Below are 24,810 nucleotides of genomic sequence, written 5' to 3'. Positions count from 1 at the left end.
CCAGAACTGTGAGAAAATACCCTTCTGTTGTGTAAGCCTCCCAGTCTGCGTTACTCTGTTATGGCAGCCCAAGTAAACTAATAAAAGGCTCAACTCAGATAGCCTTCAGGTAGATAATTTTTATCCTTTGATTTCCTATACACATCTCCAGCAGCAAGATTTATGGGTCTACATTTTCTTAAAAAATAAGTATTGAACTGTGGAGATTTTGCTAAGAAATGAATCGAAATAGTTCTCTTTGATGGTTAAAAATATGCACATGGGGCTTCTGGTTCCAAAACAAGATGTAATTCACTCAGTTTTCCTTACTGACTGTAACTAAATAAACCTAAATGTATCCTCCACTAAACAGAACTAAATGCCCTGGAAATTTTAGCCAACAGACAGCACTAAATAGACTCCAAAAGCTGGAAAGATGGACTAGCTAAAGACCTTGTCAAGGAATGACAAAATGGTGAGTTCCTACATACCCCAGACTAGGTCCATGAGAGGATGGCAGTCTTCAACCCTCAACAGAAATAGACAAAAGCAGTTAAGAAAAACCTTCTCTCTCATTCTCCAGAGGACCTGGCTAGGGGGAAGTTCAGCAAAAACCTAGTAAAGAGTCCCCACATCTGCTTCACAATTCAAGCCATTAGCCATCTCAACCCTTGATCCGCAACCCAACCCACGATCTGCCTGCAGCAGTGAAGCCCTGTGTCTCTGTTCTTCACCCAGTGGCATAGAGACTCAGGCATAGTGGCTTCTATAACTCTAGAAGGTTAACCCATAACTCTAGAAGGTTACTCAGCAACAGAAGGCAGCCAGGAGAGTACCTTCCAGCCCTGCAGACAGAGTCAGCAGGGATTGGGTGGGGACCCCAGAAGAATGAAGAAAAATGAAGCAGACCAGAATAGCATTGCAAGGGCTCAGAAAGCTAAACTCTCATTGGAACTAAAGCTTGCAAAAGCATGTCAGAACCTATAACCAAACCTACACAGGGTAACTTATTATTGAATAGTATGTGCCTAAATAGAAGATTAAAATAGGATCAGGAGTCTCCTAACATAATAACTAAACTGTCCAGGATAAAATCGAAAATCACCCATAATACCAAGAACCAGGAAAGCCAAAGCTGAATGAGAAAAGATAATAAACTGATGCCAATACTGGCATGAATCAGATGCTGGAATCATCTGATGAAGATCTGAAAGCAGCTGTCATTAAAATGCCTCAATAATCAATTTTAAGTTGTTTTAAATGGAAAAACATTGCATAAAAGGAGTGCTAAGTCACTTCAGTCATGTTCAACTCTTTGTGACTCCATGGACTGTAGCCCGCCAGGCTGCTCTGTCCAGGGGATTCTCCAGGCAAGAATACTGGAGTGGGTTGCCATGTCCTTCTCCAATAAAAGAAGTAGAATTTACATAAAAAAGGAACAAATTGAAACTATATAACTGAGAATATCCTAACTCAAATAAAAACTTGTTGACTAGACTCAGTAGTAAGGTGGACATGGCAGGATAGAATTGAAGACAGATCAATAGAAATGAGTCAATCTGAAAAACAGAAAGAAAATAGACTTAAAAAAAAAAGCAAAAGCAAACAAAAAAAAAGTCAAACAAACCACAGCCTCCGTGTTCTGTGGCACAATAACAAAAAGTCTAATGTTCATAGTAATGGAATTCCAGAATTAGAAGAGAAATTGGATAGGACTGAAAAAGTATTTGAAGAAATAATGCCTGAAACTGGCCCCCCCAAATTAGTGACAGACATACATTAACATATATAAGAAACTGAATTTCAAACAGAATAAACCCAAAGAAATCTATTGTAAGATACATCATAATTAAGTTTGTGAAAACTAAACACAAAAATTCTTAAAAACAGCCAAGGAGAAATGATATATTACCTACAAAGGAACACCAACTTGAATAGCTTCCCTCATAGCTCAGTGGGTAAAGAATTCGCCTGCAATACAGGAGACCCTGGTTCCATTCCTGGGTTGGGAAGATCCCCTGGAGGGGATAGGCTACCTACTCCAGTTTTTTTGGGCTTCCCTGGTGGCTCAGCTGGTAAAGAATCCTGCAATGTGGGAGACCTGGGTTCGATCCCTGGGCTGGAAGATCCCCTGGAGAAGGGAAAGGCTACCCACTCCGGTATTCTGGCCCAGAGAATTCCATGGACTGTATAGTCCATGGGGTCACAAAAAGTAGGACACAACTGAGCGAGCTTCCCTTTCAATTTGAATAGCAGTGAATTTCTCATTTGAAACCATGGAGGCAAGAGGGGAGTGGCACAACATTTTTCAAGTGCTGAAAGAAAAGAACTGCCAACCTTGAAGCTAGTATCTGGTAATACGATTCCTCTGGAATAAAAGGGAAATAAAGACATTCTCAGATGAAGGAAAGGAAGAGCATTTACTGCGAGCAGACCTATCCTCAGAGAATGGCTAAAAGAAACTCTTTAAATATAAAGAAATGATACCAGAAGGAGGCTAGGACCTTCAGAAAGGAAGGGACAATGTAACAGGTAACATTCCACCCATAGCAGGATGCACAAGCACTTCTTAAGGATCCGTGGAACATTCAACAAGATAACTGTACCAGAGTTATAAAGCAAACCTTAACAAACTTGAAAGAATTGAGATCATATAGAGTATATTATCTGACAATGATGGAATCAAACTAGAAATCAGTAACAGAAAGGCAGCAGCAAAATCTCTGAACATTTGGAAATAAAATAATAGACTTCTAAATAACCTACAGGTCAAAGAGAAAGGAAGTAACAGCAACAACAAAACATACATACTGAATTAAAACGAAAACACAGGGTTATCAACATTTGCGGGATACAACTAACAGTGCCAAGAGGGAAATTTATATCACTTCTAACAGTGGAAACAGTGTCGGACTTTATTTTTGGGGCTCCAAAATCACTGCAGATGGTGACTGCAGCCATGAAATTAAAAGATGCTTACTCCTTGGAAGGAAAGTTATGACCAACCTAGATAGTATATTCAAAAGCAGAGACATTACTTGGCTGACAAAGGTCCGTTTAGTCAAGGCTATGGTTTTTCCTGTGGTCATGTATGGATGTGAGAGTTGGACTGTGAAGAAAGCTGAGCGCCGAAGAATTGATGCTTTTGAACTGTGGTGTTGGAGAAGACTCTTGAGAGTCCCTTGGCCTGCAAGGAGATCCAACCAGTCCATTCTGAAGGAGATCAGCCCTGGGATTTCTTTGGAAGGAATGATGCTGAAGCTGAAACTCCAGTACTTTGGCCACCTTATGCGAAGAGTTCACTCATTGGAAAAGACTCTGATGCTGGGAGGGATTGGGGGCAGGAGGAGAAGGGGACGACAGAGGATGAGATGGCTGGATGGCATCACTGACTCGATGGATGTGAGTCTGAGTGAACTCCGGGAGTTGGTGATGGACAGGGAGGCCTGGTGTGCTGCTATTCATGGGGTCGCAAAGAGTCGGACACGATTGAGCGACTGAACTGAACTGAACTGAATACTTATATTAGAAAAGACAAAAGCTCTCAAGTCAATAATCTAAGTTCCCACCTCAATAAACTAGCAGTAAGGACAAAATAAACCTAAAGCAACCAGAATAGACTAAAGAAGAAAAGTCATATAATTATATGAGTCTATGCAGAAAAACCACCTGACAAAACTCCACATCTATTCATTTAAAACCTTTCAGTACACTAGGAGAGGAGCAGAACTTCCTCAGCTTCATATAGAGCACTTACAAAAAAATTCACAATCAACATACTTAATGGAAAGCCTTGAATGCGTTTCTTTTACCGCTGGGAAGATGAGCCTGTCTGCTGTCACCACTCTTATTCTGTATAGTAGTGAAGGCATACCTTTCTTGCCTGTAATAAGGCAAGATAAAGAAATGAAAAACACACAAATTAGAAAAGAAGGAATACAACTAATTATTTATAGATGACACAACTATGTGTAGAAAATCCCAAGGAATCTACAGATTCCTAGAACTGAGTTTAGCAAGGTCCTAGGATACAGAATCAACACATAAAAATCAATTATATTTTTACACACTGATAATGAATAAGTGGAAACTGAAATAAGAGATGTAATACCATTTACAATTCTTCCAAAGGAAGTTAATATTCAGGTATGTAACAAGCATGTACAGGATCTGTATGATTAAAATGATAAAATGCTGATGAAATAAATCAAGGAAAATCTAAATATTTGGAGAGACATACTATGTTTATGGGCTTCCCTGATAGTAAAGAATCTGCCTGCAGTGCGGGAGACCTGGGTTCGATCCCTGGGTTGGGAAGATCCCCTGGAGGAGGGCATGCCAACCCACTCCAGTATTCTTGCCTGGAGAATCCCCATGAACAGAGGAGCCTGGTGGGCTACAGTCCATGGGGTCACAGAGTCAGACATGACTGAAGGACTAACACACAGACATACACACTGTTTATATATTGGAAAACTCAACATAGTAAGGATGTCAATTGTCCCTAAATTGATCAAAGGTTTAATACAATTCTTATCAAAATCTCAGCAAGACTTCTTTCTAGACATAGATAAGCATGTTTTAAAATGTTACGGAAAGGTAAAGACCCTACGATGGCCGAAGTGATTTCGAAAAAGAAGAGTAAAGTGAGAAGAGTCATTTTTCCTAATGTTAAGTCTTATCATATAACTGCAGCTATTGAACACGGGTACGGGTACAGGGATAGGCGTATAGATTAGTGGAGTAGAATGGGCAATCTAGAAATAGATTTATATGAATATGGCCAAATATTAATAATTTTTGACAAAAGAGCAAAAGCAATTCAAAAGGAGAAAGATAGCTTTTCTGTAAGTTGTGCTGGAGCCATCAGAAATCCATAGTCACCCTGCCCCTCAATGAACCCTGACCTAAACCCTATGCTTTATACAAAAATTAACCTCAAATGGATCATGAACTTAAATGTAAAAGATAAAACCATAAAACGTCTAGAAAAATAAAACCAGGAGATAGATCTTTGGGATCTAAGACTTAGGGAAAGAATTGAGACTTAACACCAAAAGTGTTAAGGATTTCACAGTATGTGAAAAGAAAAAAACTGATAAATTGACCTCATTAAAATTAAAGCCCTTACTCTGAAAAGAACCCTATTAAGAGAATGAAAAGACAAAGTACAGACTTGGGAGAAAATATATCGGACAAAAGACTCATACCTAGAATGGTATGAGAACTGGCTTCCTTGATGGTTCAGATAGTAAAGAATCTTCATGCAATGCAAGAGACCCAGGTTTGATCCCTGGGTTAGGAAGATCCCCTGGAGGAGGGAATGGTAACCCACTCCAGTATTCTTGCCTGGGGAATTCCATGGACAGAGGAGCCTGGCAGGTTATAGTCCATGGGGTTGCAAAGAGTCAGACACGACTGAGTGACTAACACACACTGAAAACTCAACATCAAAAAACAAACTCGAATTTGAAAATGGGAAAAATAGGGACTTCCCTGGTGGTCTGGTGGTTAAGAATCCACCTTCCAATGCTTCCAGTGCAGGTGCCTCGGGTTCCAGTCCTGGTCTGTGCACTAAGCTCCCACTGCGGACAACTACCCCGGTGCACCGAAACTGCTGAGCTCATAGGCCACAGTGAAAGAGCTCATGTGCCGCAACTAAGACCCAAGGCAGCCAAAAAACAAACAAATTAAAAGCAAAAAAAGAAAGAAAGAAAACGGGCAAAATACATGAACCAAAGTTTTACTGAAGAGGATATGCAGATGGCAAAAAAAAAAAAAAGCATGTGAAAAGATGTTCAGTGTGATCAGCCATCAGGTAAATGCAAAGTAAAACCACATGCAATATCATTACGTACCTATCAGGAAGGGTGAGTGAAGTGAAAGTCGTTCAGTCACGTTCGACTCTTTCTGATCCCATGGACTATACAGTCCATGGAATTCTCCAGGCCGGAACACTGGAGTGGGTAGCCTTTCCCTTCTCCAGGGGATCTTTCCAACCCAGGGATCGAACCCAGGTCTCCCGAACTGCAGGCAGATTCTTTACCAGCTGAGCTACAGCTGGCAAAAAAGTAGCAGAAGGGAGTCCTGTGGTGATGGAAGAGCTAAGTGTCTTTATTGTGGTGGTGGTTACATGAAACTACACATTTTTCATGATACAACTGCATGAAGCTACACACACACACACACACACACACACACACATACACACCACACACAAATTGACTGCATTTATTATTGGTGAAATCCGATTAAACTTTATGGTTCATAGCAATGTTAACTTCAGGCTTTTGCAATTGTACCATAGCTTTGCAAAATGTTAGCACTGGGGGGAGACTAGGTGCATGCACATTTTGGGGGTTACAACTCCCTAAGCGTCTACAAGAATTTTTAAATAAAATGTTTTTTAAAACTACATGTATGGTTCATGTCAACATATCCACCTTTCTAAGTGTATTCTAGTCAGTCAGTTGATCAACAATAGCAATTGACTCGTGCCTGTGACCTTTGGCTTAGGTGTGGGATTAACAGATAATCCAATCCAAACAATCAAAATAATGGCGATGTAATCATCCCAGGAGTGATGGCACCTGAGGGGGCACACTGAGTGACCAACATATGAATGACCTGCTGACACCCCGAATCCAGGGATTCATTTTGGGGCAGAGAAGCTGAAGAAACAGAAGGGAGGGTTTACAAGAGTGAGACAGTGGGAAGGAAGCAGGAGAGGAGAGGATGGAGGTCTGGCAGCAGGCAGAAGGCAGAGCCGGGTGAGCAAGCCGGGCTTCTCACCTGTATGAAGGCTCCCAGGATTTTCCGGGCTTCCTGGTAGAGCTTCTCTCCATCCCAGTGAGGGTTGAGTCGCTTTAGTTCTCTGGCCAGCCGGTTGTGCTCCCGGAGAAGGAGGGTGTGGACAGTGGCCAGCAGGATCTGCTCTGAGGCTCGGGAATCTCCTGAAAGCCCAGAAGGCAGGAAGGTGGGTTCACCCCGAGCAGCCCCTGAACCCAGTAACCTACACAAAGAAATACATGATGGTGCCCCAGCAGGAAGCTCTCTTAAGTCCCTCCTCCTAGTTAATTTAAGCTGGAAAGAGATCTGAGTTGTGATTCACAGATTTGAATCCCAGCTCTGCACACACACCTTTTAGTTCTGTGACTTTGGACAAGTTACCTAATGTTTCTAAGCCTCAGTCTTCATATCTGTGAAAATGGGGATGATAAGGTTGACCCCCCACTAGACTGTGGTAAAGACTACAGATGACATTAAGAAGTAAAATTTTGCTAATTAAATCCAGATTGCCTTCTAAGACAGGGCCTACAAATGAGCGAGGGGCTTTTTACTGTTCAGAGCAACTCTGACGGTTTTAGGAATGCAAGTTTGAGGGTAGGAACCTGGGAAGGGTTAAATTATTCCATGTAATAAGGAGAAGAATCTAGAGATGGGGGCTGTCGGGAGGAGAGGGTCATGCAGATGGTGAAAGACCAGGTGCTTTACAGGGGGCTTCTCTTTGTGTCCTCTGATCTTCAGGAAAGTCTGTGAAAGTCACAAATGCTTGGTCTTAGTGGATATTTTTATAGAAAACAGGAAGGGCTTGGCTTTGTGTCTAGACTGATGTGAGATGTGTGTGGACACAGAATCCAAGGGATCTAGCAAGAGACCTGGGCCTTCTGCCATGTCTGAGTGGGCTTCATCCTAGAAGACTGGATTTTTGGAAGAGATAAGACCTCTGGAAGCCAGAGGCAGAGAGGATCAGGAGGGCATGAGTCTCTAGAATGAGAATTGGAGGGCTTCAGCTGCACAGGCTGCATGGAGTAGGGGCTCTGTGCCAAGATTATAAAAAGCCTTAAAAATATACATTCCTTTTGATTTATATAGAACTTCCTCCTCTAGGAAGTTATCTTAGTAAACGTATTGAAAATCAGCACAAGGATTCATCAACAAGGATGCTCACGACCTTAAAAACAGCAACAAAATCACAGCAAAGCTAAAAATGACTTAAACATCGCCAAATAGGGTTGGTAAAATAAATTATGGTAAACATATGCCGTGGAATGCCAGGTAACCATTAAAGATCATGACGTAGAAGAAAAAATATTTAAAGACGTGATAGGTGAAGAGAAAACATTGGATTGCAGAGCCACACTCTAGTGTGACCCCAATTGTGTAAAACAATGTAGAACAAGATCTATGATAGGAAAAGAGCTGGAAAGACAGGCCTTAAAATGTCAACGATGACTATCTGTGAGTAGTGGGATTTTGTGGATTTTTTCTTTGTGCTTTTCTGGATTTCCATAATTCTCTTTTTTACATACACTGAACACATGTTCCTAGATCCTGCATTCATCTGGGCCCTTCTGCCAGTCCCGGACCAGTGCCTGCAGCAGTGGTGGCTTTCAGTGTGTATTTTTCCAGAAGACGGTGAGAAGAAGCAAGGGTCACTTCCAGTGCTTGGAAGCCACCCAGCACCCTCGCGAAGCTTTTCCGGCCTCCCTCTGCTCTCAGTCCCCAGGATAATCCCTTTGTCCTTGGGCCCCTCTATTCCCAGCCTAGACTCACCCGTTTGGAAGCAGGGCACTCGGGCAGTGGTGTTGATGAACTCACAGGGGCTTGGCTTCTTGTTGTTAAAGGGCGGGTAGGCCAGCCCGTGGTCCCAGGCTTCTTGGTTGACAGCCATGAGGCCCAGCGGGCTGCTGAGGTTCCGGAGACGGCTGGCCAGACTGGGCTCAGAGCCGTACACTAAGCTGGCGTCCAGGAAGGAGGTCATAGCATTGATCTGATCTCGGGCCAACGACTGGTAAGGTGGAGTGGGGCAGACAAACCCGGCTCGGAAGAAAGGCATGCATTTCCCTTGAGTCTTCAACTTGGGATCGTTTTTTGGGAACTGCAGAGAGATGCGGGTGGGTGACTGCAGAGGTGGTACAGCCGGCAGCCTCTCCCCAGGGTAGGTCTGGATGCAGCTGGCAAAGATGCTGATGGTGCCCTCCTGGGACCCTGGTGCCAGACACTGGCTCCAGAGGCCTCGTGCTGACGCTACATCCTGGACCCCCAGGACCCTGAAGTTCACTACCTCCTGCTGTGTAAAAGGGCCAAGAGGAAAAGCTCCAAATTTTTGGTTGTGAGGGAGTCCTGAGATCCGGGCACAGGGAAGCAGGACATGAGGCAGGAAAGAGTTTGTTAATAATTACTACTAACAACAGCTACCATTTACTTATTTTGGACCTACCACGTGCTTGCTATTGTGTGTAACTTTATTTCACTTTGGTCCTCATAAAACCCTGTAAGGTAGGTAATTCTGTCCCACTTTACATGCGAGAAAACTGAGGCTCCAAAAGGTTAAGTATTGCCCAAGAACTTACAAACTGAAAGGGAAAGATGTGGGACTCAGATCTAGGTTGACCTTACTCCACAGCTTATGTTCTTCACGTGCTGTGCTGTGCTAAGTCGCTTCAGTTGTGTCTGCCTCTTTTTGACCCTATGGACAGTAGCCTTCAGGCTTCTCTGTTCATGGGATTCTCCAGATAAGAAAACTGGAGTGGGCTGCCATGCCCTTCTTCAGGGGATCTTCCCAATCCAGGGATCGATCCCATGTCTCTTATGTCTCCTGCATTGGCAGGTGGGTTCTTTACCACTAGTGCCACCTGGGAAGCCCATGTTCTTTCTACCACAACACATATTCTTGATATGCTTGAGTGAATAATCACGCTCTCGCTGTAAAACCCACGAATAAGAAGAAAGGTGCACCACTGCAAATTCCTTTCCCTTTCTGCTGGAAATTCCCATAAGTCCCTGCTGCTCATTCTGACTCATCCATCACGTTTCAGCTCTTTCTGAGAGTAGCCTTCCTGGACGCCATGATGACTCACGGTGGCATTCCACACATTTACTGGGTATACAATGACTCTCCTGGGGATCTGAATAAAATGTAGATTCTGCTTATCTTTGGGGTATGGTTTGAGATTTTACATTTCTAATAAGACCCCCGGTGACATCAGTGTTGCTGGGCCAGGGATGAAGAAAACTCTCTCCAGAGCTTCCCAGGTTTGCCACTAGTGATTACTTGTCTATTTCCCACACAGGTCCTCTGCCCTCGAGGGAAGGGATGCTGTCTCCACCTTTGAATCTCAGGTGCTTAGTGTGTTGCCTGATGATGGCAGATGATGGATGTCTATTTACTAAATAAGTGGGCGAATGAATGAATAGAATGTGAGAGGCTTGGGAAGCTGTCAGATCAGCATTCAAGGTCTCCAGGAGGTCCTGGCTGATGGGCTGGGAACACCTGCTACACCAGGGATGCAAGCAGTTTGCCAGGGGCCCCCCACTGCAGGGGCCTACCATGATGGGGAAGCAGTTGTCTCCCTGGATACAGTACTCCTCACACTGGGCTTTGGAGTGCTCACTGCTCCCCAGTTCCGTCTCCGGGGCGAAGTCCAGGTCGTGGTCCACAATTTGACCCCACTGCATGAAGAGCAGGGACCTGTTTTGGTCTAGAACACCCTCTTCGTCCAGGTAGCCTACAATTTTGTTGGATACCTCACGGGCCTACAAGATGGAGACAGAAGGAGAGGGAAGAAAAGGGGCTTTGAAGATTCAGATTGAACGCAGTATACTGAGTACCCAGGACGTAACAGGTACACTTCCTCTTCAGGACAAGCTGTGAAGTGGGTGGCATTACTCCCATTCTGAGTCCAAGAAGGGTGAGAGCAACTCACCCACCGCCTGCCGCTACAAAGGGCCAGGTCTGTACGACTTGATGGTTTCAAGGCCAGTGCCCTTTCCACTCAAAGAGGGAAAAAAAGACAGGCTGTCCCTTAAGTAAATGCCACGGAGGAGGTGCCAGGTGTCTGGAAACAGGAACAGAGGGGCTCTGGGGAGGGCCTGCCAACTCAGATGAGGCCAATAGATGGGACCTCCAGGCAAACAACAGCTGATGCACTCCAGGGGCTGCGGTTGGACAAGCGCCAGCAGGATGGCGCAGGGAGGCCATCTGCCTGGGAGACCCCGGGGTACCTGGCTTGATGGCGACTGGGCCATGCCCACCACGTGGCTGGGCTCGGGACGCGGGATCTGCAGCCCTCTAGTGGCGTTTTCCGGAACACCTCGAGTGAGCGAGTCCCCATCTCCGTGTCTCCCCGGGTGTGGTTCTGCCGCGCGCGTCTGTCTCTCCTCGCGCCTGTGTCTGCGTCCTCGCCTCGGGTACTTAGGGGGCCGCCTCCCTTCCCCTCTGACTGCACGTCCCCGCGCCGGCTCGGGGCTCGCCCCCTTCCCACGGCCGCGCTCACCAGCGGGACGCGGAAGCCGTTGCGCGTCTTCCTCTGCGTCCAGCCGAAGGGCGCGGCGAGCCCGTCCTCGTACTCCGCCGGCAGCCAGCGCGCCAGCGCCCTGTTGGCGGCGCCCAGCGCGGGGCTCCTCCTGAAACGGCAAGGCTGGCCCTCAGCCTCGGCCGGCTGGCTCCCGGGTCTGCTTCTCCGCACAGCCCACGGGGATCCCCCGGGGAAGGACGGGAGCCTCTGCCCCAGGGAGACAGGATGCGGAGGAGGTGCCTCTCAAGGGTGAGGTGGTTCGGACCACTCCCGTCCCCGAGGGCTCGGGGCTCCTCCGCCCTCGGGAAAGGCGCTCCTTCCAGCCGGATCTACGGTGGTCTCTTTAGACAAGTTGGGAAAGTGAGGCGGGTTCCAACAGAACGGATTCCAGCGGGACGCTGGCCCGGGAGGGTGAGGCCGTGGGAGTCCTGCCCGTAGTGCCCAAGGGGCCAAGGCCCTGGCTGGGCTGGGCGGGGCAGGGGGGCCACCCTGCCCACTACACACCCCCACTGCCGCTCACCCGTTATTACAGTCTCCCGTGATGGTGCGGTAAGGGCTGTTTTCATCACATTTCACCAGAGGAACCGGGGCACCGCAGCCCACCTCCCAGGAGAGTGCAGTCAAGTCCAGGCTAGGGTCTGAAAGAGAAGAGACGCCACAGGGCAAGGTGGTGTCAGAAAACCCTCTATTCTTTCTGGGCCTGGGTTCTTCCTCCATTCCGAGGCCCGGAGGGGAGGTTCATCTTTTGAACTTGATTTTTGGAAGAATACATTTTACATTCTAAGCAAGCGTTTCTCAGGGGGTTTCACCTTTAACCCTGACAACTCGTTGCGGTAAAACTTTTAATTCTCACTTTACAGAGAAGAAACGGAGACCATAGGGTTCCCAAGACTTGCCCAAGGCGGCACAGATTAGTAATCTCTCCAGAACTGTTAGTAATTCTTGGTCTATCAGATCATTTGAATCAACGGGGTTTTCTTTTAGAATAAAAGTACCCCCTGAGAGGTTAGGTGCATGTTAGTATAAGTTAGTTTGATAAGATTGCTTTTCTTCTAAAGCTCCGCTGATGGGTATGTCCCTGGTGGTCCAGTGGTTTAGACTCCACACTTCCACCATAGGGGGTGAGAGTTCAACCGCTGTTTGGGGAACTAAGATCTCAGATGCCACATGGCATTGCGAAAAAAGAAAAAAGTTCCACTGACCTCTAAAGTACTAAGCACACAGGAATCTAAATGGGAAAGATATTGGGAAGGGATAGGCCATTTTTAAGTGAGGAGCGGTGTGGTCTTGGGGGGGGGCGTAACACTGGGGAGTTTTAGGCATCAGAGGCCTTCATGAGGCCTCAGAAGAGCCAGCCAAGTCCTAGAGCAGCCTGTACTCCATCCTGGTACCTGCAGGGAAAAGGAGTCAGGGGGATCCAGCCCTGGGGGGCTTCTTCAGGGGGCTCATCTGCAGAAATGGGCAGGGGCCAAGGTTCAAGCCCCAGCACCTTTTGAGTCTCATCGAGTTCAAAGCGCTCCCTTCTCCTCCCTACCTTGTCCTGGTTTCCTTCCTTCCTTTGGGAACTTTGGAATTTGCCCATGTCCTAGGCCAGGTATCTTCCCTCACTTGAAGTTTTCCCAGCAAGAACCTGCAGTCTCTTCCTTCCGTCAAGATCAACCCCCTTCCTCCATGACGGTCCATGAACTGTGACATTTGGCCAGGGGTGGGGTGGAGGGGTTGAGGAGCTCATGATCAATTGGCAAGCCCATTGTTTCAGCTCCACAGTACCCAGAACAAGAGGGACAGTTCCTCACCCGTGACATAATCCCAGTAAATCTCCCCTGACACAGGTGGCTTAAATGTCCTTTTCACAGGCGGAAGTGGTGCACTGTGGTTTGAGACAGGGAGCCCGTGTTTACTGACTTTAGTCCTTCCTCTGGACAGAGGCCTTACAGCTGGTATTATGCCAAAGGGCACGAATGTCGCCTCATTTGGAGCTGGCAGTGTGATCTTTCTGGGCCCGAGTCCCTTTCTCTGCCGAAAGAGCACTGACCTGGCTGTCCTCCCAGCCCCTCCTTGCTCTGAGGGAGAGTTGAGGGCTCTCAACAGGAACTGCAGTCTTGATGGCTTCTGCTCTTTCCCGCAGGGAGAAAGAAGAGTCCTTCCTGCCCTTGGGGGGCTGGTGGGATTTCCGTACCTGTGACGTTGGTCAGGGTTGTGTCCCGCCTCAGCCTCTTTAAGGACTCCTCCCACACCTGCCCGTTGCGAATGGCCGTGCGGGTGCGGCCCTTGGCGTGCTTGAAGTACTCTGAGAGCTGTCGGGTGGTGGGTGCCTCAGAGCTCAAGGCCGTCTTCAGCCTACAGTGGAGAGCAGTGGGGGAGACATGGGGGTGTGGGCAGCAAGCAGGAGCCCCCCACGTCTGTGCTCTCGGTATCTTTACTCAGCTCTCCTCGGATGCCTCTGGAAAACCGCCTCTGGGAGGAGGAAGCTGCAGTGTGTCTTTAAGCTTGGTTAAGTCTGGTTCTAAGGGAAGGCAGGCAGATGGACCTGAGAACTTCCTGAATTAGAATCAGAGAGTTGCCGCTGTATTGGCGGCTTCCGGCTCAGTTGGGGGAAACCAAATACGCCTAAGTCCCCGGATGTACGATTCCGACTGAGGAGCCCCTGACTGTGGAACCCTCCCCTCACTGAGCCTTGGGGGCAACCAACTGATGCCAATACTGGCGTGAACCAGATGCTGGAGACATCTGATAAAGATTTTAAAATGATTTAAAATCCGCTGTCATTAAAATGGTTCAATAATCAATTTTAAGTTTTTCTTAAATGGAAAAAAAAAAAAAAAAACCCAGACCATTTCATAAAAGTAGAATTTACTATGTATGGCTGAGTCCCTTTGCGGTTCATCTGAAACGACCACGACATGGTTAATTGGCTATATACCCCAGTACAAAATAAAAAGTTTCAAGTTTGAAAAAAAGAGTAGAATTTATTAAAAGAAAACAACAAGTCGAAATTATAGACCTGCAAACACCCTAACTGAAATTAAAAGCTTGTTGGCTAGACCCAGCAGTCAGGTGGACATAAGAAGACAGAATCAAAGACAGGTCAATAGAATGTAGTCAGTCTGGAAAAACAGAGGAAATAGACTTTTACTACTAAACAGGTGAGGTGGGTGAAGACCTGCATGAGAGCCCTCTCCCCACTCCTGTGTGAGATGAGGGGTCCTGTGAGATGATCTTTACGGCTCGAAGACTCTGAAATTTTGAAAGTGGCTCAAACTCTCAGGAAGACAACCTTGCTTTTGGGATACACTTCACAGGCTGTGACTCCTGGCCTGTCCCTGTGGATCAAGTCGTTAACTCTACTTCTAGCACGCAGGGGCCTGGTGTCTCAGCCGGAGGGGTGACTTGGACAAGCAGGCCGACCTGGGCTCCAGGGGAGCAGGCAGGGCTGTGGAGGAACTCTTTTTCCATCTCCAGGCCTCTGCCCTCGTCCTAGTCGTCACCCTCCCCCATCTGGATGCTTGCAGCAGACTACTGCCTCCCCTCCTGTCCTCCTCCCATCCATTCTCCACCTGGCTGCAGGAGGGAGCTTTTTCGAATGAAAAGCAGACCAGGCTACTCTGATTTAAGCACTTTCTTGGCTCACCCTGTGGCGTACCTGAATCCATGGTCTTATAGCGTACATGCTCATGGCATTATGTGAGCTTTGCCTCTGTCTAGCTCCCAGACATTTTCATCACCTGCAAAGGAGAGCCCACACCCATGAACTGTCATGCCTGATCCCTCCCCTTCTCCCCCAGCCCCTCCAAGGCGCTGCTCTGCCTCTGACCCTGTGCCTCTCAGGCTCCACCTGTGTGTCCTCTTTTCCTACCGCCACCACCAGCATGGCCTTCTTTCCGTGTCCTCTGCACCCAAAGCTCTTTCCTGCACTGCCCCCAGGCCCTGTAATGCTAGCCCCTGGCTCGCTACATGGCCTGTTCCTTCTCATCCTCCATCAGGCTTCCCTGCTCCCTGCAGCTAGAGTAGCAGCCACTGCTCTGTTTATTTCCTTCATTGTCCTCATCACAGTTTGTGGGGCGCTGGATTGTTTGTTTGCTTGTGAACAAAATGTTTAAATGTGATTATGTCTCCATGAGGTCCCCAAATCCAGGAACTAACCAGTGGGGATGAGTTCCAAGGCAGGGCTGCTCATCCTGGCCAGCATGACTCAAAAAGGAGGTGCTGAACACGGATTTTGTGGCTTTTAGTGTACCCCCACCTTGGGCTATAAAAGGGTTGACGTTAGGGAGAGACAAGGTTCATTGGGAGACAGTGGCTGAAATACCGGACATTTCCCTCCCACCACTGTGGGGCTTCCTCTTTGCTCTCAGTCCCATGATAAGGTCCTTACAAGGAGGACAGGTGCTCACTTTGGCAGCACATATCCTAAAATTGGGACTATACAGAAAGGATTAGCATGGCCCCTGCACAAGGATGACAAGCAAATTTGTGAAAGGTTCCATATTTTTACCTAGAGACAGATTTTTACCCTTGTCATACAGAGCGAGGTAAATCAGAAAGAGGGAAAACAAATATTGTATAATATCACTTACATGTGGAATCTAGAAAAACAGCACAGATGAGCTTATTGGCAAAGCAGAAACAGAGTCAAGATGTAGAGAACAAACTTATGGATACCAAGGGGGAGGAGGTTACAAATTGGAAGACTGGGACTGATATATATACACCTTATGTATAAAATAGGTAACTAATGAGAACGAAGGGCATAGCACAGGGAACTCTACTCAATGACGTGTGGTGACCTAATTGGGAAGGAAATCCAGAAAGGAGTGGATAGATGACACATATAGCTGATTCACTGTGCTATACAGCAGAAACTAACACAACATTGTAAAGCAACTATACGCCAATAAAAATTAATTTTAAAAAAAGTGAAAAAGAAGAGGGTGCTGCGGTGTGTCCTGGAGTTGTGGCTGGTGGCTGACACCTGCCCAAAGAGCCAAAAGAAAACAAGAAAAGAGGAGGTGGCTGGCACTGTGCACCTAACAGCAGAGTAAGCCAGACAGGCCGGCGCTGGGCCCTGAATCCACACAGCCTCCAGCGGCAGGGCAAAGCTTTCAGCCCTCTGCGCGTACCTGTGTGTGCGTGCTCAGTTATATCTGACTCTTGGTGACCCATGGACTGTAGCCCACCAGGCTCTGTTTGTTTTTTTTTGGTCCATGGGATTCTCCAGGCAAGAATACTGGAGTGGGTTGCCATTTCCTTCTTCAGGGGATCTTCCTGACCCAGGGATGGAACCAGCGTCTCCTGCATTGGCAGGTAGATTCCTTACCATTGAGCCACCTGGGAAGCCCCTCTCTGTACAGTGGTCCCAAATCAAATCCCGGAGACAGTTTTGGGTAAAGTAGAAAAGGGTAATTTTATTGCTTTGCCAGGCAAAGGGAGACACACCAGGGTCCTGCATTGAAAAACTGTTTGGTCTTCTGGAGCCTCTTTAAAGAGGACCTGGGTCAAGGTGATACGCGAGGGACTAGGGAGGGAGCCACAAGCTCCCGGGCTGCAGCTTGGAGCTGTGAGCTACTGGTCAGATACTTCTCTGGGTCAGAGGCTTGGCAGCAGAGTGTATGAGAGCCGAAAGTGCCCAAGGAGGGAAGGACTTCTGATCTCCCCACCCCACCTCCAGGCACTACATTATCCAAGTGATTTAGGCTTTGTCATCCTATATCTCTCCTTCCTCCCCTCAGCTTAACCCCTAAGTCAGAAACCTAGGCTGGGGGATGGCAAGAAGCCCAGGAAAAAGGGACGACAGATCGTGGACCCTTCCTTCCCTCTGAAGTCTACAACAGCTCTGAGCAGAGGAAAGTGAGAGTCTTGGGGCTTCATCTTCTTCTGCTGATATTCGAGTTCTTGAAAGGATGCTGTTCTTGGGACTAGAAGAGATCAGAGCATATCTTGTCCTCTAAAAGTCAGCCAAGAAGTTGGGGGACCTCTTGAGAGTTGATGCAAGAGCCAAGGGGGAGTGAAACCCCAAGTTCAGTAAAGAGACAGCAAGAGGGATGAGCAAGGTGGTTTTCAGCTCCGTGAAGTGATCGCCTGGTTTGTCTGCCTCTCTGGCTCCAGCGTGTGCTTCCTGAGGGCAGGGACGCAGTCTGCACTGCTTATTCTGGGAAGCCCAGCCCCTGCACGGGGTTGGGAGGTAGCTGACTCTGCCGGTGTCCCGTATGTTCCCTGAGTGCCTTTGGGCCCCTCCGCTGGCTGCTGTGGGTGCAGCTGCTGCTGATGGCTCCTGCCTCTAACTTTCTTGGGCAATGGCTTCTGAGTCAGGGGAGCTGCCGGTCTGGAATGCCTGGGAGTCACACAGTGTGCGACATCCTCTAGCCGCCCCCACCCCAGCCCCAGTACCAAGCTTGCAGCACATCTGGCTGAGCCAAGGACACCTTTGGCAGGTGAATGCTCTGCTCCCTTGCTCGAGGTAGGACAGGCTCTGAGATACAGCCCACACTCTGGATCTCCCTGCAGGGTCAGCTGGGGCTGGACCTTAAACCGCATCCCTGCTTATTGGCCTTCTTTTTACCCATCTGGCCTCACTCCTTCGCTCCACTAGAGCTTCCTGAGAGTGCTTCCCAGTAAGTCACCTGTATGTGAATGCAGATCTCAGTTTCTGTTCCTAAGGACTTGATCTAAGTCATGCTGAACGAACGAAAAACGACTGACCGGTTTTCTGAGACCCTGGAAGGCATGACCCAAGGAATCCCTCAACTACAGGAAAGAAAGTGCTCATGGGATCAGATGAGACATCCCCTTCAAGGAAACTTCGAGGCTGAGGACTTTAGGAGCTGTGGGCTCTTGCTCCTGCTTGGCCCCTGCTCGCAGGTGAGGGGTGGGAAGGCAGGCTGTATAATTGCTTTGGCTTACTGGCCTGTCAGGGCTGGTCTAGATGCACTTGTCCTTAACAGGAAGCCCAGGAAGGAACGCGCGTGGTGTGTGTGTCTCACCCACCTGGTCCGGGAATCCAGGAAGGCCTTGTTGACCTGGGTCTTGACCTTACTCACAGCATCAGAGATGGTGGTGGTGCTGGCGGCCTGTGCTTGGAGCAGGGAAACAAGGAGCAAGGTATCAGACGCCACTCTTTGGAGAAGCCCTTTGCTCTGGCCCCCTCTTTCTCTGCTGTTATCCCCACTCCTCAAATCTTAGCAGGAAGAGATCAAGATTAGGAAACATCCCCCAGTTGGAAAAGCCAAGAATGAGAAGAATACTCTCTGATCCTCCTCAGTAGGGTATTAATATCGCTCTTTAGGAGTCCACTAAAATACAGTCATCCCTCAGTATCCACAGGGGATTTGTTCCAGGAACCCCCAGAATGCTCATGTCCTTTATATAAAATGTATTTGTAAATCTATCATATCATCCTATATACTTTAAATCATAAGTTATCATTTCTAGATAACTTATAATACTTAATGCAATGTAAATAGCTGCCAGAGTGCATTTTTTTTTGAAGGGGTGTTTTCTAGAATCTTTTTAAAAAAATTAATTTATTTGGCTGTGCTGGTTGCAACCTGTAGCGTCTTTAGTTGCGGCATGTGAACTTCTAGCTGCGGCATGTGGGATCTAGTTCCTTGAGCAGTGATCAAACCCAGATCCCCAGCGCTGGGAGCATGGAATCTTAGCCACTGGATCACCAGGGAAGTCCTTGGAATCTTAAAAATAAAATACTTTCAATCTACTGATAATTGAATCTGCTGACGCAGAACCTGCGGATATAGAGGGCTCCCTGGATCCAGTGACGGGATTAAGGTGTGTGACCACTCAGATTGGATCTGGATACTGGACTGTGGGATTTGTTTGGTTCTTGGTGACGTGGACCCATAAGCAAGTCCCTCAAAGGGCTTAGCTGATCATCAGGATCCCGAGGTAGGGAAGGAGACGGCTTAGAGTAGAGGTGGGTTTCCTTGTTTTCGTTCATATTAGGGTCCGGAGTGGTGGGGGAATCAGGATGAAGTCTTTGAACAAGGGGAGTGTAGTGGCTTAAATAGTGTCCCTCCAAAATACATGTCCAGCTAAAACCTTAGAATGTGACTTTAAGAAGAAGTAATAAGGGCCCGGGATTAGAGGGTGCTCTATGTCCGCTGACTAGTGGCTTTATCACAAGGGGCAAGGACACACGAGAGGACCCCCCAGAGAAGCAGGCTGGAGTTGGAGTCATGCAGCTGTAAGTCAAGGATGGCTGGGAGCCACCAGAGGCTGGAAGAGGCAAGGAAGGATTCTCCCCTTGAGCCTTTAGAGCAGCATGGGCCACTAACACCTTGATTTTGGACTTCTAGCCTCCTGAACTGGAGGAGACGAAATTCTCTTGTCGTAAACCACCCAGATTGTGGTCCTCTGTAACCGCAGCCCCGGGAAACCAATGCAGGGTGGCACTTACCAATTGTGTCAGATGCTGCAACCTCGAATAAGGCCACGGAAGCCAAAAAGACTTGAAGATTGAGACAGACCAACATCGCTGAAACAAGACCCCGGATGAGGGTGTGAGCCTTGCAGAATCCCTGTGGGTAGGACTGACTCAGAGAAAGAGGATGAGAAAGCGGGGAAAACCCAGAGAATACCAGACACCATAACATGAGAGCAAAGGAGGGGAAACCACAGCAACTAACTAAGCATCTACCATGTGTGCAGACCATGCTGGTGGTGTTTTAGTCACTAGTCATGTCCAACTCTTGTGACCCCACGGACTGTAGCCCACCAGGCTCCCCTGTCGATGGGGTTTCCCAGGCAAGAATACTGGAGTAAGTTGCCATTTCCTTCTCCAGGGGATCCTCCCAACCCAGAGATCAAACCCTCATCTCTTTCATCTTCTTCATTGGGAGGCAGTTTCTTTACACTCGTGCTGCCTGGGAAGCCGATATGTGCAGACCCATGCTTGGGCTTCCCTGGTGGCTCAGACGGTAAAGAACCTGCCTGCAGTACGGGAGACCTGGGTTCAATCCCTTGGTTGGGAAGATCCCCTGGAGAAGGGCATGGTAACCCACTCCAGTATTCTTGCCTGGAGAATCCCATAGACGGAGAAGCCTGGCGGGCTACAGTCCATGGGGTTGCAAAGAGTCGGACTCAACTGAGTGACTAAGCACAGCCCAGCACATGCTTAGGTACTGGGAGATAAAAGGGGCCATGGTAGAAGGAAAAGGACTCAGGCTTTGGGGTCAGAAGGGCCTGAGTCGTAGTTATGCATCGCCCTACTAGCTCTGTGATATTGGGCAGATTACTTAACACCTCTGGGCCCCTGGCCCGATTGAGTGAGAGGGTTGGACCAGGTGATCCAGGACGTCTGATTCTGACCCAAGATCCTGACCTTGTCTTGTGACCAGTGACAAATGCTGTTACCAAACCTGAAACACATCTTTGGGGTCCCCTTCCTCTGTCCCCTCAGGATATATTGCTCCCTGGAAGCCATCCTGCTCTGACCCAGCCCCAGGGGAGTGAGCCTCAGAGGCAGACACCCAATTCCTTCCCTCAGGACCTGGCAGGGCTTCACCCTCCCTCAGGAACTGACTTGATGGAACAAGAAAATGAAAGTTGAGGCAGAGCTCACAGCTGTGTCCCAGGTTGCCTGGAGAGATTCCTGCTCTTAGGTCAATGCCTTCATCATGAACTTTAACTCGTGATTTAAACTAAGTCATCAGATTAAAATTGGGCAGCTTTGTTTGCTGATGAGGGGCTTTGGGGCTCAGAGTGTTCATTAGGTTTGGTGGAACAGACCCCAAAAGCATCTTTTGGGGAGATTCTAGCTCCAGCCTGGGAGGCACCCACGTGTCCAGATGGAACAATCACGTATCTAGACTGTTCATAAGAGCGCACAAGTTCTCCCTGTAGTCTGCATTCAATAGATACAATAGATAGACTCCAGAAACGACCTCAGATGGGCTGCTCCGTGTCTACTCAAGGCTCCCCAGGAGAAACTGTGGCTCTGGGGCTTTGCCTGAGAGACCACCTAGGCGGTCTTCCAGACACTCTCCAGATAATCTCCAGAAAAGGTGAACCGTGTCTCTAAGGTAGTTTCAGCCTCCATTACACTCTGTCACTTTTTCTCTGACCTTGGATGATCCCCTGAATGATTTTTATCTTGTTGGATGTGCTTTTTGTAAGCTAACTGTAGGAAAAGAAAGGGCAAAGTATGACTAAATACCTCTCTGGCCAGGATTCTCCCTGGCACAGTTTTCCACCCAAGAGAAAAACAGTTTGACTCCTCAGTGAGCTCCTGTCCTTACACCTCTGTGGGCTTGAGAAGAAATACAGTCCTCCTCTTTGTGATTCAGGGACACCACTGAGCCAGCAGAAATCTGCCTTTTCAGGCAAACACAGGTGATGATTTGGAATTAAAGCGTCATTGATTTTAAATTGTGGTGAAAACACATAGCATAAAATGTACCACCTTAATCATTTTAACCAGACAGTACAGTAGTGATTAAGTGTATTCACATTGTTGTACAACAGATCTTTAGAACTATTTCATCTTGCAAAACTGAATCTCTGTACCCACTAAACACCAACTCCCCCATCCCCCTTTCTCCCAGGCCCTGGCAGCCACCATATCATTGATTTTTAAAGAGAGCTGAGGCACATACAAGTATTCATTATATTATCCTTTCAATGACTAACGTATTTCATGATATCAAAAACAAAAAGTGAAAGGTTAGTCTATGGAAAAGGGCATCAGCTGAGATAGACTGAGGAAGAACTATATCGTAGGCCAAGAAATAAAAGTCGAGAAATCTGAACAGGGAAAAGTCCTCGGAGACTCATTTCTCCTCTCCTTTCCTTGAAACCCCCTTTATATTCCCCTCACTGAAAAGTGATGGGAGGGAACCTCAAAGCCAAAGCTAAATTATTTTTCATCTCTGGATCATCTTTCCTGGTGGGTGTGAAGGAAGCACGAGGGAGAGAACACCAGGCTGAGCAAACACAAGGTCATGCCATTGGGAAACGGGTGTGCAGAAAGATCCCAGAGGAACACTGTCTGCAGCCAGATCCAAGAGGCTTCTGGGACATCTGGATATTTACCCACGTTCTTATCATCATGCTCAAGGAAGAAATCATTTTCCAGGCCCTTTGGGTTGCATCAAAGCTTAAAGTTTTTCCTGATAGATGAAACATTATCTGGAGACAAAACCACAGCCTCTGCCTCTCAAATGCCAGGCTCTTCTACAGTCCTCTGCCTCTTACTCACAGTCTTTCCTATGCAAAGTCTTCTTGGCCAAATAAACTATTCATCCTTCGAAACCCAGGCCCAAAGCCATGTTCTCTGTGAAGAGTACCAGATTTGTCCAGGCAAAGTGAGGTCATTCTTTTTTCTGTCTTCCCAGAGTACTTTATTCACAGTTGCTGTCACTGTTTTCATGCATTTCCCCTACCAGACCTTGAGCTCCTCAAGAACCGTCTGCTGTTTTTTCAGTGCCCAAGCCTAATGTTGACACACAATAGGCGTTGCGTACACACTGAATGAATGAAATTCCCAGGGCAGAGGAGTTCAGCATATGGATGGTACAGAGAGAGAGGGTGGTGGTGGTCCCTTAATAGGCTTCTCCCCACCTTAATGTGGCTACTAATCACTGGGGGACCTTGTTAAATGCAGATTCTAACTCAGAAGGGGCCTGAGAGCCTGCACTTCCAACAAGCACGGAGGTGATGTCAATGCTGCTGGTATACAGACCACACTGAGCACCATGACCTCCCAGAGCTGGCCTCTCAGACCTTGCTGGGAAGTCACCAAAAGGGCTGCAGGAAGCCCTGAGAAAGGAATGGCGAGTGCTCTGTTGATGGTGGTGGGATGAGCCAGAAGGGAAACCAACAGACTCTCCATCACCCCCAGGAACACTCTATTTGATCTTTCGAGCAGCTCCAGTATCAAGAGGAAAATGGAAAAAAGAGACCTCTATCAAGCTCTCTACAGCAGGAAAAAATCCCCCTGAGCCATAGGGTTATGTACCTGCCTGCTTAGTCACTCTTTCGACTGAGCAACCCCATGGACTGTGGCCCACCAGGCTCCTCTGTCCTTGGAATTTCCCAGGCAAGAAAACTGGAGTGGGTGGCCATTTCCTACTCCAGGGGAGCTTTCTGACCCAGGGATTGAACCTGCATCTCCTGCATTGGCAGGTGGATTCTATACCACTGAGCCACCTGGGAAGTCCAGGGTTACCCAATTCCATAAAAAAAAAAAACAACCATGATTCAATCACTCTGTATTCTCCTCAGATGAAACACATTTAAATACTGCTGCAATTTATAAATCTGATTAAGAACCAAGGGTCCACAAGACATTGGAGACACCTAGAACTAGACATTCAGGGTTAACTAGATGTTCAGGTCTTCTGTAGATAGCATGAGATAATACTGATAGAAACAAGATGAAGGTATGATATGCCTGGCTATGATAGACAACACTTTAAACACCACAAAATTTTCACTATAGATCATATTGTTTTGTATCAGTCTCAAGAACACCATATGGAGCATCATTCTGTATTATTTTCCCCCAACTTTCTGAGTGTGTGGAACACATGGTCTCTCTTAGGCTTTATTTCCCAAACAGGATGGATGAGACTAATATGGTACCTTCAAGCCCTAAGAGTTTACAATTCTATGACTCTTTTTTTAGATTCAGAAAGGCCTCTTTTGCCCACAATGAATTCAATAATATTCTCCCTTACACTAAACAGGGATGACCTTCCAGGGTGGCAGCTGAATCTGGCACTAGAAAGTGCTGGATGATGACAAGTCCAAATCCAGTACTGTAAGCCCCCTATATGTGAATGAGTTCCATTCTGAGAGCATATTTGTAAGTCCAATTTGTTCATAAGCCCCACAAAGTTAGCCTAGGTACCCAACTAACACAATCAGCTACATAATACTGTACTATAATAGGTTTATAAGACTGTTCACACAAATAACACATAAAAAGCACATACCATAGAACGTCTGAAATCTTACAGTACAGTACCTTGAAAAGTACAGTGGGACAGTACAACAGCTGGCATACAGTGACTGGCACCTAGTGAACAGGCAAGAAGAGTTACTCACTGGAGCAGGGAGAGGAGGTGGGAGACGGTAGAGCTGAAGGACTGTCAGCATAAAGGAGATAGAGGGCAAGGTGCAATTTCGCTAACACCTGATGTTGATAGCACGCACCTTCCCATCTTTGAAAGTTCAGAACTTGAAGGTTCCTATGTAGGAGACTTACTGTATCAAGCTTTCTGAGAAGGCTTTAGGAAATTTCATCATCAACTTTGCAGACACCAGGAAAAATTTAAGTCAATGAGTCTTACCTATTGAGTGCCTTGGCCTCCTGTGGCAGCCAGGGGGAGTTTCTCTCCTTGGAGGAGCTGGCCTTATATACCGTCTGTCAAGAGTTAGTTTCGGAGAAAAGCCCAGAAAGAAAGATTTTGAATGGCTGATGTGGGTTGCAGGAGACTCAGGTTCAGCAGGAAACACCCTGTGACTCTGGGCACACGCAGGAGGAAACTGCTGAGTGGCAGGGATTGGCTGGTACACT

General features: G+C 47.4%; 1 protein-coding gene and 1 non-coding gene across 2 annotated transcripts in view; one reads left to right on the top strand and one right to left on the bottom strand.

Annotated features, from left to right (window-relative positions):
* The window catches only part of LPO (lactoperoxidase), a 29,133-nt gene extending 4,838 nt beyond the window's left edge, over positions 1-24,295 (bottom strand). Inside the window, exons 1-9 of the mRNA XM_052658342.1 lie at positions 24,259-24,295; positions 19,690-19,767; positions 18,264-18,351; positions 13,459-13,619; positions 11,800-11,917; positions 11,259-11,388; positions 10,312-10,518; positions 8,536-8,860; positions 6,772-6,932 (exon numbers count right to left, since the gene is read on the bottom strand). Of these exons, the coding sequence (XP_052514302.1) occupies positions 6,772-6,932; positions 8,536-8,860; positions 10,312-10,518; positions 11,259-11,388; positions 11,800-11,917; positions 13,459-13,619; positions 18,264-18,351; positions 19,690-19,767; positions 24,259-24,295 (1,305 nt within the window). The remainder of the gene's footprint in view (positions 1-6,771; positions 6,933-8,535; positions 8,861-10,311; positions 10,519-11,258; positions 11,389-11,799; positions 11,918-13,458; positions 13,620-18,263; positions 18,352-19,689; positions 19,768-24,258) is intronic.
* On the top strand, positions 15,666-15,772 carry LOC128065799 (U6 spliceosomal RNA). The gene has a single exon (XR_008201169.1). It is a non-coding gene; the product is annotated as a U6 spliceosomal RNA (small nuclear RNA).
* Positions 24,296-24,810: the final 515 nt, after the last annotated feature.

The sequence above is a fragment of the Budorcas taxicolor genome, chromosome 19 (genome assembly GCF_023091745.1).
Source record: "Budorcas taxicolor isolate Tak-1 chromosome 19, Takin1.1, whole genome shotgun sequence".
NCBI lineage: Eukaryota > Metazoa > Chordata > Mammalia > Artiodactyla > Bovidae > Budorcas > Budorcas taxicolor.
This window is presented reverse-complemented; position numbering and strand designations above follow the sequence as displayed.